Raw genomic sequence first — 15,043 nt, forward strand, 5'->3', positions numbered from 1 at the left:
GCCTGGAGCCTGTTTCAGAGTCTGTGTCTCCCTCTCTCTCTGACCCTCCCCTGCTCATGCTATCTCTCTCTCTCTCCTAGAAATTTAAAAACAAAAAAAAAAAAAATTTTGTTTTAATTTTTTTTTTTTAATGAACTGCGTCTCATCAACCCAGCCTGTATAGGAACTCGCACTCACGATCACCAACTCCTCTCAAACCCTGAAGGACCCCACCAAGATGAAAGAATCTAAGACATAATGGGAAATTAATATAAATTAAGGATTTATTACAAAATGCAAACTGTTAGTTTCTCACTGTCAGTGATTCAAGAAAACAAGGCAATGAGCCCGGGGTGTGGCTGGAGGCGAAGTCAGGTTCAAGAGCGGGCTGACAGGCACTGGTTCACTACCTCCAGCAGGTGGGTATTTTCTAAGGCCGCTGCCACCCGTTCCTTATCCGCAAGCTGCTTGTTCACTGGGTAGGAAGGAATAGGAAGGAGGATCAAAGCCAGGCTCTGGCCAGCCTGTCAGCCAACCCCACTTCTAAGCCTGTGTCTGTATGTATATACACACACTCGCACCAACCTACTGTCACCTCCTTCCCAGGATCCTAAGCTCTGACCAAGCTATTCAAACCACCAGAGCCCATACCTATCCTACCCTATTGGGATCCCTTCCACCTGGCTGCTCGTGTCTGCTGCCTCATGTACTATAAAGTCTGACACACCCTGGTCCTGTGTACTTAGGAGAAAGAAAGGGCAAGGATGGAAGAACATGGTAAGTACAGGAGACCTAAGTCAGGCCAGCTTCACTCCTCTAATGAGAAGTCACCCGCCCAGTCCCCCTCCTTCCATCTTGCCCTACAATGCACCATGCCAAGGGGGAAGCCACAGGGCCAATGCCTCCACATCAGCCCACGCTTACCTGCATGCTCCGAGGCATGGGTTCCTGGTGTGATGTGCACGTCCATCTGGGAGGGAGACAGGTGGGGCCTAAGCACTTATCCTTGTCAACTCCCTTGCTCCCTCTCCCCCATATCCCACCTTCCACTGATCCTTTGTCCTAATCATGACTGTGGACTCTGGACCTTCTATTATGCCCCAAGCCCACCCACAGCCACTCCATCATCTCTACCCAAAGAACTGGCTGAGTACTGTTGATTTAAAGGCTTGCCTGTGCCCCATCCCTGCTCCAAATCTATCTACAGCTTCCTTCTTCCCTTCCTGCCACACTCACTACTTTACTGCACTTTCTAGCTCAGGCCTTTATACCTGTTGTCCCGTGCAAGTGGAAAGGCTCCTCCCAGTTTCATCTCTGCTAGGTGGGCTCCTTGCTGCACTCACTCTGATGTCCATATTCATTCTCTCCATGTCCTCCTCAGTAGCAGAAGCTCACCCCTGTCCCACCCTGGGCCTCAGTTCCAATTTACCTTGAAACGCTGGGGAAGGGATCGAAGAAGCTTGACTTTGATGGACAGGCCAATAAGGGTGGCCATGCTGCAGTGCGGAATGGTGGGTGTGAAAGCCACGGCCACCGTGCTCTCGGGGTCGCTCACCTGGTTGAGGGAATGAGATCTCAGGAGAAGGCCCTTTGTCCTTCTTAGTGTGCTGCTTCAAGCAAGTCGTCAAAGTTCTACGGGCCTCAGTTTCCTCATCCATACAATGGGTACAGCAATCCCCTCCCCTTCCCAAGATCCTCTGTGGAGTCCGTGAGCTGAGAGAACGCCAGCCTCCTAATGCCCAGCTGAGCTTTTCTGACTCTCTCGAACAACCTGCTCCCTCAGACGCTGGGAATGACTCACCTGAACCCGGACTTGCTCTACTACATTCAATTCTTCCAGCGTCAGTGGATGCTCCGGGTCATTGATGGAGCGAATCAGATGTGGCAAGTGAAGGAAAAGGCACTCTGCGCCCTGACCCACTCAGAACCCTGTGCCGGGAATGCCTGGCTCCAACACATCTCTACCAACTACGAGACATCATCAGCCCCCTCCCAGGCCCCCGCGAACATGCCCGCGCGCAGCAGCGGCGGATATCGAAGATCTCACGCGCGTCGATGCTGTCCGGAACCTGCTCGTCCTCCTCGCCCGCGGTCACCGGCCGCTCCCCAGAGCGCTCATAGATGAGGGGGTTAGCGTTCTCCAAGAGGCCGCCCCCGACCCCGCCGCCACCCACCATCGCGAAACCGCGGCCGGCCGCAGTAGGCGTGCACTTCCGCTCTTACCGGAGCACTTCCGGGGAATGGGTAGGGGGCGTGGCGTGGCGACGGGGTCGCTGGAGGGACATGCAACACCAGCTGTACTAGACCTGGGGTTTGGGGGGACCTGTGGCCGCTGTTCCCTCTGTACGCTATCCCGGGGAAATACAGACCGCTTCGGCAAATACACAGAGAAGCCACTCGAGAGGTGCTGGCCGTTCGATCCCGTAGGGTGTGGGACGACGGAGGCCACGGTCTCCCATGAGTGCCCTGCCAAGTCCCCAGCACCTGGACTAGCAGGCGCTCTTTAAATCTTTGTCAAATAGATAAATGACCTTGAGCTCGATCTGGGCGGGGAACGTGGGGGGCGGGGGAGGGGAGCGTGAGATTGGTTTGCGGTTGGCCTTAAGATAATGCCACAGTCGTGTGTGCAGTTCAAAAGGCGGGTTCTGACTGAATAGAGAGGAGGCCCACGGAGACCCTTATATCAGGGACAATGTGGCATGAGGGACCTTGAGATGGGCCCAGAAACAGTCCTGAAAGCAAGGAGGAACTTTTCAGGATGGGCAGTCACACCTCTCCGCCTTTCCTCATGCCCTTTCTTTCACTCTGAACAAAGGTCGTTCCCATTTCTCTATCTGTGGCAATCCTGACCGTGAACCTCCTCCAGAAAGCTCTCCTGGGTTCCCCATTCACAGGTTATTGCTCCCACTCTCTAGCACCCTTATTAGGCCTATGACTAAAAGGACAGCGAATGCAGTGACTCCGGGTTTGAGGACAGGGTTGTTGGTATCATAGGGGTATTGTGGAGGATGCCCAAGGGGGCCTGGGCCGAGGGAAAGTGCCAGTTCCTGTCTGTCACTGGTTTTTGCATGTTCAGTCAGGCTTTCCCGTCAGATCCACCTTTCCCTCCCCAGCTTGCCCCACCTACTCCCAGCCCAGGCCAAACTCCGTGCCTTGCGGGGGGGGATGTCACACGGGGAAGTCAAAGAACTGCCGCTGGATAAGCCTCTGGGCTGTCTTTGGGTGAAAACAGCAGTGTGCTGTGTGTAGACAATGCGACTGGACGTACTTCATTGGCGGTTGAGCGCCGTGGTCTCTGTGCTCCTGCTTCTCCTCGTCCTGGGCCAGGGTGAGGCTCCCTTGACGGACGGCAAGGGATGGGGGTCGGACCTCCCAGATTTTGCAGAGTCAGGACCCGAGGCTGCAGGAGGAAAGGTCCCAGAGAGGTGGAACGGGTGGAGAACCACAGTGAAGGAAACTTGCACCAGACCGAATGCTGGAAACCCCAGGGATGGGCTCCCAGAGGCACAGAGAGTCGGGACTGTCTGAGGTTACAAAATACTCTGGGGCAAGCAGGGCCAGGAGCTCTGAGCAGCGCCTGGTGAGGCAGGCAGGGGTGGGGGGCGTAATTTGGGACATTTTCTTTTTAATGTTTGTGGTGGAGCTGACCACAATAATTACACTCCTGATGCGGTTTGGCTTTATGTGTTGTGTCCTTGGCCAGAAAAGCATCCTGGCACCCACTGAAGGCCCCTCCAAAGGGGCCGCAGTCAAGGTTACTGGCCCTTGGGGAATCTGGCTCTACAAGCCCAAGCCCCCTCCTCTGCATCCTGAAGCGTGTCAAAGAGGCCGTCTGTGTCATTTTTGCCCCATGCACTCACCTAGAGTGAGGGCACCTCTTGGCCTCCCGAGGAAAGGTGATCGCATTTTGTGTCAGCCTTGGGTTCTACCGGCCGTTACCAATAGTTTAGGCTATTCTGGCATAATGCCTGCGTCCTCTGCAGCTCCTTTGCCCCCTCTGGCCAGCGTGATCCTCTCACCCAAAATGGCCCTATCTGCGAGGCCAATCTATGCTGCCCCTTTCCGGTAGAATCTGCCCTCGAAACATCCACACTAACCCTTCCCCGTAGCCCACCCCACTTCTACCCTTACCAGCTGTTCTCCAGGCTCTCAGAGGTCACCAAGACCTTCCAGCAGGATGATTTGCTAGGTGTTGCTGACACCTCCCTTTAAAAATGTTAATATTTTGGATTGGACCCACTTTCAAAAAGAAATAATAGACAAGCCATAAAAGGGCACAGATGACATGTCGGACCCTTTCCTGTCCCATCCCGTTCTGGCTCCTTCAAGGTCCCCAGGGGTTTTACACACTGCTCAGGAGTTTACTGAAGAATGGATGTATGCACACATCCTTGGTTTTCACATAAATGGCCACAAACGCCCTCCCTTTCTGGCACCCAGCTTTCCTATTTCCTGACACAGGGGATGAACTCCCTATGCCTATACATGGTAGTGCTTCCTCATACTGTTTCACGGAACGGTTTCTCTTCAAGGATCCTTGATGTAATTGGCCTCTGATCAGGGACATTTCAACATTGCATCCTTTGCTATAACAACCTTCAGCCGTTGGAGGCCAGTGACCTCAGTGAATTACATGGACAGATAGCTCACCTGGCAAGGAAATGTTTGCAGGCAGCATGTTACTGGGGAGAGGGGTGGGCCTTTGGTTGGAAAAACATTGCTCAGTTGCCCTCAGTGGCACCTGTGAGTGCTGACTCTGGCCTTATCCACACGATACGGCATCAAGCATATTGATCCATGTTGATCTGATAGGTGATCTGGGCAGGGGGTAGGTAGGCAGGCAGGGTGGGAAGGGAAAGGTGGTTCTGGCGGGAGAACCTGAGTGAACATGCAAAAATCAGTGATGGGCAGGCACTGGCATGGCCACTTCCCCTCGGCCCAGGCCCCCTTGGGCATCCTCCACAATACCAACAACCCTGTCCTCAAACCTGAAGTCACTGCATTCACTGTCGTTATGAAAGAGTGTCCTTTCACTCTTTGATAAGGGTGTTGGGGGCTCAAGAGTAGAAGCATTGAGCTGTGATGGAGGAACCCAGGAGAGCTTCCTGGAGGAGGTGCATGGTCAGGATTGCCACAGATGGAGAAATGGGAATGACCTTTGTTCAGAGTGAAGGGAAGGGCATGAGGAAAGGCAGGGAAGTGTGACTGCCCATCCTGAAAAGCTCCTCCTTGCTTTCAGGACTCAGTTTCTGGGTCCACCTTTAAGGCCTCTATCCCCTGTTGTCTCTGATCTGTAGGTGATATAGATCCCTGGGGTTGTTTAGGGGTTTTGTTTTTTTCTTTTGATTATGGAACCAGGCTCAGACTGGCCAAATTCTGCAGAAGCAGAACCTGAACCTGCAGTAGGGGAAGCTCCAGGAAGTCAGGAGCCAGTGAAGTTAACACCAGGAGAACGGGAAGCCTGACTGGATACCTCCCTGCACCCCAAGGTCTGGGGGCTGCCGTCAGCCACACAGCATCAAACGGCTTCCAGTCTGTGGTAGAATAATCTAACAGATCTGCTGTATCCATAATCTACCTTCAACAATTATTGAGACCTGAGCAACCTGGTTTTGTCTAGACTACCACCTCTCCTTTGCACCTCTCCTTTTATTTTCTTCAAATAAAAGCAAATCCCAGATATTATATCATGTATAGATTTTTAATCTCCTATTAAAAGAAATATATAGACATACACCAATATCATGATTTATTTTTTTAAGATTTTTTAAGTTTTTTGTCTTTTTAAAAATGTTTTATTTTTGAGAGAGAGAGACAGAGCGTGAGCAGAGGAGGGACAGAGAGAGAGGGAGACACAGAATTCTGAAGCAGGCTCCAGGCGCTGAGCTGTCAGCACAGAGCTTGACACATGGCTCAAACTCACAACCCACGAGACCATGACCTGAGCCGAAGTCAGATGCTTAACCGATTGAGCCACCCAGGATACCCAAGATTTTATTTTTAAATAATCTCTGGGTATAATCTCTATGCCCAACGTGAGGCTCAGACTCATAACCCTGAGGTCAAGAGTCACATGCTTTAACAACTGAGCCTCAATGTCATGATTTCTTAATGCAATCAAGTATCTAGCCAAATGTTCTTACTTTGTATTATCTCATAAATAGTACTTACAGATTTTTTAAAAACCAGGATTCAAATAAGGTCCATACTTTGGAAATTTGTAGATGTGTTTCTTATAACAGTGTTGAGACATGATTCACATAGCATACCATTCACCCATTTCAAGTGTACAGTTCAATGGTTTTGAGTATATTCACAGAGTTCACCACATCAATTCCTCCTTTCCCCCAACTTGAGCCCTCGGCAAGCACCAATCTGCTTTAGGTCTCTATGGATATGCCAATTCTTGGCGTTTTGTATAACTGAAAGCATCCAATATGTGATCCTTTGTGGCTGAATTTTTTCACTGAGCATGAGGTTTTCAGGGTTCATCCATGCTGTAGCATGTTCAGTCCTTTTTTCTTTGTATTGCTGGAATGATATTCTAGTGTATAGATATGATACATTTTATCGATCCATTGAACAGCTGATGGACTTTTGGACTGTTTCCACTTTTTGGCTATTATAAATAATCCTGCTAAGAGCATTCATGCGCAAGTTTTTCTGTGGACATATGTCTTCAATTCTCTTGGGTTTATACCTAGGAGTAGAATTGCTGGGTCTTATGGTAACTCAATGTTTCACTCTTTGAAGTATTGCCAGATTGTTTTCCAAAACATCTACACCACTTTACCTCCTCACCAGCAATGTGTGAAGGTTCCAGTTTTTCCACATCCTTACCAACGTTTGTTATTATCAGTCTTTAAAAAAAAAAAAAGTTGTATTTATTTGAGTAATCTCTATACTCCACACGGGGCTTGAACTCATGACCCCAAGATAAAGAGTCGTATGTTCCTCTGACTGGGCCAGTGAGGAGCCCCATTATCCGTTTCTTTATGTGAATCTCTTTTAAGCTTCAGCATCTTCCTCTGCCTTTCTTTTATTTTCCTTGTAATTTCACTGTTATATTGAAGAAACCAATTTAGTTGTTCTGAAGAGGATCCTAGAGTTTGACCTTCACTAATTATATCTGTATGGTGTCTTTTAACTGTTTCTTCTTCTGCAGTATGCTTGTCAACTTGTATTCATACATTTATATTCTCAAGGCTTGACCAGATTTAAATTTTACATTCTGCTTTATGCTTTGGGGCAAGACTACTTCACGTAGTGCTATGGACCTCCAGTAGAAAACATACATTGTCTGATTATCTTGCTTTCTGTGACAAAGTAAGTTATTGACATCACAGTGAGATTTCAATGAACATTTCTCTTAGCATGATTGAGGTGAACATTTCTTCATGGGTGTATGAGCCATTTCTTTGTATTCCTTACTCTCTGAATATATTGTCTTACCATTTCCTATGCTTTCACCAAATACGAGCAGCTGGCATATTTCTTACTCATTTGTAGAAATTCTTTGGGTGTGTTAAGAATATCAGCTTGGGGGCACCTGGGTAGCCTTAGTCAGTTGAATGTCCGGCTTCAGCCTGCTTCGGATCCTCTGTGCCCCTCTCTCTCTGCCTCTTTCCTGCTCACAAACTCTATCTCTCTCTCAAAAATGAACATTTATATATATATTTAAAAAAAAAAAAAAGAATATCAGCTTGGCCCCTTGTGTTAGGTAACTTTCAGTCACTTCCTCTGTCCCTGATCCCCATAGTAGGACAGGTTGTCCTCTCCTCATAACATCAGTACTTTGTTTGAAGGATGCTTTTTTTTTTTTTTTTTGAGAGAGAGGGAGAGAGAAAGAACGAGCAGGGGAGGGGCAGAGAAGCGGTTGGGTGGGGGGGAGGACAGTGGATCTGAAGAGAGCTCTGTGCTGATAGCAGAGAGCCCGATGCAGGGCTTGATCTCACAAACCATGAGACTATGACCTGAGCTGAAGTTGGATATTTAACTGAGTGAGCCACCCAGGTGCCCCTGTTTGAAGGATGCTTTCTTTACGTCATTTCTTGACACCTAGAGCATGAGATCCCTAAGCACAGGAGCCTGAGTGTCCAACTGTCACAGTTCTACTGCCTCATATGACCCACACTGTTGGCAGAAAGGACACTCTCACCCCTTCAACCTTAATGTGACCGTTGCTTGAAGCTCCTGGAGCTAAACCACGGTGCCAAGTTCCAAGAAGCCTCAGTGAGTGTGGTAGAAGAGGCTGGGGCCAGACCCAGCAAGGACAGTGGGGAGGGGGGATGGGCAGGAGTTGCGGGGAGGGTAGACACACAAAGGCTAAAGGCAGGAAATTTGTAAAGCAAGTGTTTGTAGATCAGAGTCCCATGGCTGAAGACAGGCTGAAGCAGCCTCGGTAGCTTGGGAGGGCAACTAATTGGTAGACTCAATCCTGATGTCCACTTCTCTGTTCACAGGCCAGGACGCTGTCAGCCCCATCCGGACCACACACACGGGGCAGGTGCGGGGGAGCCTCGTCCACGTGAAAGGCACTGATGTGGGGGTCCACACCTTCCTGGGAATTCCCTTTGCTAAGCCGCCTCTAGGGCCACTGCGATTTGCACCCCCTGAACCCCCTGAATCTTGGAGTGGTGTAAAGGATGGGACCTTCCACCCAGCCGTGTAAGCAGGAAGTCCAAGGAACTCCAGTCTCTGGGGTGGAGGGTACTCTGGGCCAGGATGCAGTTGTCATTTCATCTAAGCCTTCACAGCCAATCTCCCCTCTGAGTTTGATGGATCCCCACATGCATTTTTTCCATGAGCAAGGAAGGGCAAAGTAACTTTCCCAGGCTCAGGGGTTGGCACTTAAAGGGCATTAGCTCCAAGTGCTGAAGGGATGAGCAGAGATACAGATCTGCCTAGGTCCTGGTTACGTCAAGTATTCTCTGCCATCAGGGAAAGTGTCTCCAGGAGAGGTTGCATTGGCTCCTTGAACACTGTAGGAACCCCTGACTCCAGCAGCAGATACTATAGATCCCTGAGGAGTGGAGGACCCCCACTGTGTGCAGTTACTGTGCCAGTGACAGGGCCAGCTGCCATTGGCCAAAGGGCATGTGTATGTTCTTGCAACTGAGAACCATGTGGGAGTGATGAGGTTCCCTGACAGTCTGACTTGAGATGAGGGATGTCCCACTGCTCTTCTCATGAGAAATTAATATCCATTCAAGCAGGCAGCACACATGTGGGCTACTCCTCTGTTCCCAGCCTGTCTGAGTACAGGAGACAGTGGTGAATGTCAACACATGCAACCCATGGCTCTCACAGAGACCCCCAAAAGTCAAGATTTCCCAGCCTTGGGAGGACTGGTATCCAAGGCCCTTATAACCTTGAGGCCTCTCTGGAAGACTGGCCTCAATCACAGCTTCCCCAGAGCCTGTGGCTTGTAACTTGGTGCAGAAGGGTTTTAGGGGAAGACCATGTATGAGCAAGTTCTTGGGGGACGTGGGACTGAGGGAGGCAGGGTGCAAATCCAGGCCCAGGATCTGGTCTTGACTATGGTATGGCCCCACTAGGTGTCTGCAGAACATCACTCTCTCAAAAGGAGTGGCTCTGAAACTGCTGAATGTGACCTTGCCTTCCACCTCCACGTCTGAAGACTGCCTGTACCTCAATATTTATACACCAGTCCATGCCAGGGAAGGCTCCAATCTGCCTGTGAGTGCCAAGCCCCAGCCAGCTGGGGTGTGGGAGGATATTTCTTCTGCAAGAAGATTAGAAAGAACAAGATCAAGACTGGCCATGTTGCAGTGTGAACCCTGTTGAGAAGCCTCTCACTAGTGGGTCCAAGGGAGTGCTTCATACCCAACATGAAGGGCTGACCCTTGGGCATGGGGCCATAGAATGCTGACTGCTCCTGGAAGTCAGAAGCTGTGGTCCTGGGCTCACCCAACTAACTCATGCCCAGGAGACCCACTCAGGTGCTATATCCATTGATCTATGAGAATGGAGAAACTTTTTTTATTTGTCTATTTAGTTATGAGAGAGAGAGAGAGAGAGAGAGAGAGAGAGAGAATCCCAAGCAGGCTCTGCACTATCAATGCAGAGCCCAATGCGGGGCCTGAACCCACAAACTGCCAAGATCATGACCTGAGCTGAAATCAAGAGTCAGACATTAAACTGAGCCACCCAGGCACCCTGAGAGTGGAGAAACTTTTAATTAATGTATATGTGGGATGAGGCCAAGTTTTGCTGATAGAAATTGGGTCACCTTCAGCCCAGGTCATGAAGATGCCACCCTGTCCTGCCTGAGTTCTATCTATGTGGTGAGGCAGACAGAGCCAAAGTGGTGGTTAATCTAGGCAGTGGCCCCAGTGGGGTTTGGGCTGGCTGGAAGCCACACGGTGTCTGTGCTTTAATTTCTCCAGGTGCTGGTGTGGATCCACGGGGGTGGGCTTGTAATCGGCATGGCTTCCATGTATGATGGCTCTGCACTGGCGGCCTTTGAGGACGTGGTGGTGGTCATAATCCAGTATCGCCTGGGTGTACTAGGCTTCTTCAGGTGAGACTGGGGTTAGGCAGGGCAATGCCGGCTAAGTGAACCCAGGACAACCCATGATCCCTGTCCCTGCCATTCTCAGCACTGGAGACAAGCATGCAACTGGCAACTGGGGCTACCTGGATCAAGTGGCTGCACTACGCTGGGTCCAGCAAAACATTGCCTATTTTGGAGGAGACCCTGGCCGTGTCACCATTTTTGGCGAGTCTGCAGGTGGCACAAGTGTGTCCTCACATGTCGTGTCCCCCATGTCCAAAGGACTCTTCCACGGTGCCATCATGGAGAGTGGTGTGGCCCTGTTGCCTAGCCTCATTGCTAACTCATCTGATGCGGTCTCCATGGTGAGTAACCCCAACTGTGGGAAGCTGCCTCATCTCTTATCTCTCAGCCTCCATTACTCTGTTAAATGAGGACAAGGACTACCCTGCCATCAGAGCACCTGGGAAACTGCCATCTCTCAGGGGATTGCTGAGGGGCTAAGGGATCAGAATCCACAGACCTCTGCCATCACAAAGGCTGAGCATGTTCTATGGCCCACAAAACTGCTGCCCTAGGGGCCCCATTGTGGGCAGGACCATCTAGGCAGGTGGGCTGGCCCTTCTGGCGAAGACCTCTGAATCCACACATAATATCTGAGAGATTTGTGGTATACCTGCCCCCAGCTGGAACCTGGGGCAAATCATTCTCCCTTGCCTGAAAGCATGAGCCAGCCCCTGCCTGGTCTCCTTACAGATGGTGGCCAACATATCTGCCTGTGGCCAGACTGACTCAGAGGCACTGGTGAAATGTCTGCGGGACAAGAGTGAAGAGGAGATTCTTGCCATTAATGAGGTTGGGCTGAGTGGACACGTGTATAAAGGGAAAGGACTGACAGGTGTGGGGAGCCCATCCTTTACATTCTCTGGGCAAGTTATCCCATCTCACACATTGCTGTCCTCGCAGCCTTGAGCAGGAAGTTGAGGCCAGGCCATGTTAAGCCAGCTCTAGGACCTCCTAGAGAGGGGGTATGGGTGTCCCAGATGAGCTGTGAAGGGGTAAATGGGACTCAGAAGGGATCAGAAAATGGGACCTGACTTTGTGGGCCCTCTCAGCACTTCAGGATCATCCCTGGCATGGTGGATGGGACCTTCCTGCCCAGGCACCCCCAGGAACTGCTGGCCTCCGCTGACTTTCAGCTTGTCCCCTGCATTATCGGTGTCAACAACGATGAGTACGGTTGGCTCATCCCCTAGGTGAGGCTCAGCCCCAAGTTCCCAGATGCCAGGAGACCTTTGGGGGACAGGGTTCTGGGCTTATAGTTCTATCTAGGCCCATCCTATCTTCAGCTTAAGATTCTCCCACTACCCAGGCCTTTGCCATCTCTGACAACCAGAAGGAAATGGACAGAGAGACTGTGAAGGCTACTCTGCAGAATATGTTGGCATTGTTGGTGAGGCTTCTGGGGTCCTGCCCCCATGAAGAGGGACTTTATTCCAGTCCGGAGGCAGAGGAGACCTATCTCCAAGATATCATGTCCATGCATTGTCTCCCATGAGCAAAGGGAGGGGTCCCCCTTGTGCTAGGCCCTTTCCTTCCATTCCCTATACCATCCCAGGGTGGGTCTCCCCAGCCCGAATCCAGCTGCCTCCCTGCTGCCACCAGCCTGCCTAACCTGACTATTTCTGATCCACCTGGGATAGGTGTTGCCTCCTGAGTCTGTTGACCTATTGATGGAGGAGTACATAGGGGACAGTGCGGACCCACATACCCTTCAGGTCCAGTTCCATGAGATGATTGGAGACATTATGTTCGTGATCCCTGCACTCCAAGTAGCCAATTTTCAGCGTGAGTATATCTGTAACTAAGGCCAGACCAGTAAGGGGGAAGCTCGAAGCTGTAGGTCCTTGGCAGGGTCTACTGGTGTCCAGATCCCAACCCATGTCTATTAATTGGGCCCCTAGGTGCCAGGCACATGATGTCCCTTGTTTCAGTAAATCCTCATGGCTAATCTAACAGACAGATATTTTTCCCATTTTACAGATGAGGAAACAGGTTCAGTGACCTTCAGTGACTTACCTAAAACCATACACAATTTGAGCCCAGGTCACAATTTGAACCCAGGTCCTTCCCAGCAGCTCCCTCACCCCATTGTTGATTCCAACCAGCATTGGACCCATCTATCTTGTCACCATGGTAATGCAGGACAGCCCCAGGGAAGGGACAGCCATATCATGGCCTGTCCAACTCCAACCCCTAGGTGTGCATGCCCCTGTCTACTTCTATGAGTTCCAGCATCGGCCCAGCTTCTTCAAGGACATCAAGCCGCCCCACGTGAGGGCAGACCATGGTGATGAGATATTCTTTGTCTTTGGAACTGCCTTCCAGAAAGGCTACAGTGGTGAGTGTTCCTGGGCAGGGTCCCGCATAGACTCCTCATTCTCAGAATGCAGGCCTTGGCTGGGTCCCTGAGTGAGGCTGATAGCCCTCACTGCAGAGAGGAGAGAGAGGACAGACTCAGGCCCCAAGATCTTACAGATAGAAAGGCTGGTTGGGGCCTTCTCTCCCTCCACCTCTCCCCACCTCAACCATGGATGCCTGGCATGGGTGCAGAGTAGGGTGTTTGGAAGGCATATTTGTTCCTTAAATGATTTTGCAGTGTCAGAAGGAAGAAGGGAGACTCCTAGGACAGAGGGGAGCCTAGTTTGGGTGGGGAGAGGGCCTGGTTCCCAAGGGCTGTGGGGGGAGTGGGCAGAGAGACATGCCTGGGAGGGCAGGGCTGCAGCCAGTTAAAGGCTGCACTCGGGCTGGCGAGCGAGGTGGGGGCTGACCCGTGCGCTGGACTGGGCTTGGCGCTCACCTGGACCCTTGTCCTCTTGCTCGCTGTACTTGAAGTCACTGAGGAAGAAGAGCTGTTTAGCAAGAAGATGATGAAGTACTGGGCTAACTTCGCTCGAAATGGGTGAGATGTCATACCCACCTCAACCTCTAGGGGCCGTGGGGGCTTGAACCCATTCAGGGTCCCCCTTTTCTGTTGTGCCTTATTAGCTTACAGGTATCCTTAATTACATGGTGGTTCCTTCCCTAGCTCCAGGACCCACACAAACAGGGAGGGACCTCATGGGTGCCGAGCACTCAGTCCATCTCCAGGTGACCTGGAAGAGAGGGTGACAGTGCCACATTACCCGCAGAGCCGCTCTCTGACGGGAAGGGAAAAAACAGCCCAGGTTGCCCTGTCCCCTGGTGGAGCTGACACTAATGGGAGGTAGTTTCTTTCCTAAGTCTAGAAATGTCCCCGTCATTCCCCAAGCCCACTCAGCCTGTTTGGTGCCTTGCCTGACTCCAGTTGGGGTGCCAGGTCTGGGCTCAGCAGGGCTCAGAGTGACATGTCTACAGGCACCCCAATGGCAAGGGTCTGCCCCACTGGCCCATGTTCGACCAAGAAGAGCAATACTTGCAGCTGAACTTGCAGCCTACGGTGAGCCGAGCCCTGAAGGCCCACAGGCTCCAGTTCTGGACGAAGATACAGGAACTAATGGAGGTGGAGGAGAAGCACACAGAGCTGTAACTTCCTGTGTCTGGGGGTCAGGGGGTGAAGGGGTAAGCTTGAATGCAAGTGGGGGGGTCTGCCAGATGTGCCCCCACATATGTACTGAGGAGCTAGTAGTTTCTTTCCTTCATTCACATAGCCATTCATGCATGCTTCCAGCCAGCCTGCCCGCAAACATTTATTAAGGGCCTACTGCATAATGTTACTTGCCAAGCCCCTGCTGTACATCCTCTCATGTTAGACATACTCAGTGAATCCCCCAATAAAGCCATGAATGGGCAAACCCCAATGGAAGCGCAAACCCCACTGAGCCTGGGGCCCCACCCCCTCTTCCTCACCTCTACCTCGTCCCCACCCTCCCTCTCCTCTCCCTTTGAAGGAGGATGCTTTGGGAAATGTTACCCACACCTGGCTCTCAACATGCCCCCCCATGCTCTCCTGTCTGTAGGTAGTCAGTAGAAAATCTGGATGCCAGGAGCCCAGGGGCTCTGATATCTTGACCACCGAGGCTTTTACTGAGAATGTAAAAGTCCCTGTCCCCATCATTATCCCCTAGACTATATGTCATCTATCACTGACATTTAAACACAACACTCAGGGCGCCTGGGTGGCTCAGTCAGTTAAGTGTCCGACTTCAGCTCAGGTCATGATCTTACGGTTAGTGAGTTTGAGCCCCGCATCAGGCTCTGTGCTGACAGCTCGGAGCCTGGAGCCTGCTTCAAATTCTATGTCTCCCTTTCTTTCTGCCCCTCCACTGCTTCATGCTCTGTCTCTCTCTATCTTAAAAATAAATAAAAATAAATAAAAAATAAATAAATAAACTCACCCACTCACTCACTTATCAGTGGCCCACCGAGGTGACCAACTCCATTTTTTGTAAGAAGAAGACCTGAGCTTTTCCACGGGCCCCCAGAGCCTGGGCCAGCTGTGCAGTGTCTGGGAGAACCGGGCGGGTCCCTCAGCCACCTGCCTCCCAAAATTTGCCTTTATTCTCAGTG

The 15,043-nt window shown here is 51.1% G+C and overlaps 2 protein-coding genes across 4 annotated transcripts; one reads left to right on the plus strand and one right to left on the minus strand.

The window, feature by feature from the left end:
* Window positions 1–240: 240 nt before the first annotated feature.
* On the minus strand, window positions 241–2,205 carry CIAO2B (cytosolic iron-sulfur assembly component 2B). Of its 3 annotated transcripts, XR_005526486.1 has the most exons (6): window positions 2,015–2,205; window positions 1,781–1,860; window positions 1,409–1,534; window positions 904–949; window positions 631–720; window positions 374–454 (listed from the first exon to the last, which is right to left on the minus strand). XR_005526486.1 is itself a non-coding variant. In XM_039222365.1 (5 exons), exons 1-5 carry the CDS (start codon window positions 2,154–2,156, stop codon window positions 357–359), a joined length of 492 nt encoding a protein of 163 aa, XP_039078296.1. In that variant the 5' UTR covers window positions 2,157–2,199; the 3' UTR covers window positions 241–356. The 3 variants fall into 3 exon arrangements, 2 of the variants coding, with proteins under 2 accessions (XP_039078296.1, XP_039078299.1); XM_039222365.1 differs by lacking the exon at window positions 631–720 and having other exon boundaries at window positions 241–454; window positions 2,015–2,199; XM_039222368.1 differs by lacking the exons at window positions 631–720; window positions 1,781–1,860 and having other exon boundaries at window positions 241–454; window positions 1,992–2,203.
* Window positions 2,206–3,200: 995 nt separating this feature from the next.
* Window positions 3,201–14,594, plus strand: CES2 (carboxylesterase 2). Its single transcript, XM_039222352.1, is given in 12 exon segments — window positions 3,201–3,307; window positions 8,442–8,646; window positions 9,537–9,678; window positions 10,389–10,522; window positions 10,602–10,860; window positions 11,252–11,350; window positions 11,611–11,751; window positions 11,868–11,948; window positions 12,199–12,343; window positions 12,756–12,896; window positions 13,391–13,457; window positions 13,892–14,594. Coding segments are annotated over 12 exon segments (1,662 nt in total). The 5' UTR covers window positions 3,201–3,231; the 3' UTR covers window positions 14,064–14,594.
* Window positions 14,595–15,043: the final 449 nt, after the last annotated feature.

Source organism: Hyaena hyaena, unplaced genomic scaffold, assembly GCF_003009895.1.
Source record: "Hyaena hyaena isolate Hyena2069 unplaced genomic scaffold, ASM300989v1 scaffold_18, whole genome shotgun sequence".
Classification (NCBI taxonomy): Eukaryota; Metazoa; Chordata; class Mammalia; order Carnivora; family Hyaenidae; genus Hyaena; species Hyaena hyaena.

Coding starts and splice junctions, on each gene's coding strand:
- CIAO2B (XM_039222365.1), bottom strand. CDS start 2,156: ATGGTGGGTGGCGGCGGGGTCGGGGGCGGCCTCTTGGAGAACGCTAAC. Junction 1,861..2,014: donor CGACGCGCGTGAGATCTTCG/ATATCCGCCGCT, acceptor TTCACTTGCCAC/ATCTGATTCGCTCCATCAAT. Junction 455..903: donor CCATGCCTCGGAGCATGCAG/GTAAGCGTGGGC, acceptor CTTCCTACCCAG/TGAACAAGCAGCTTGCGGAT.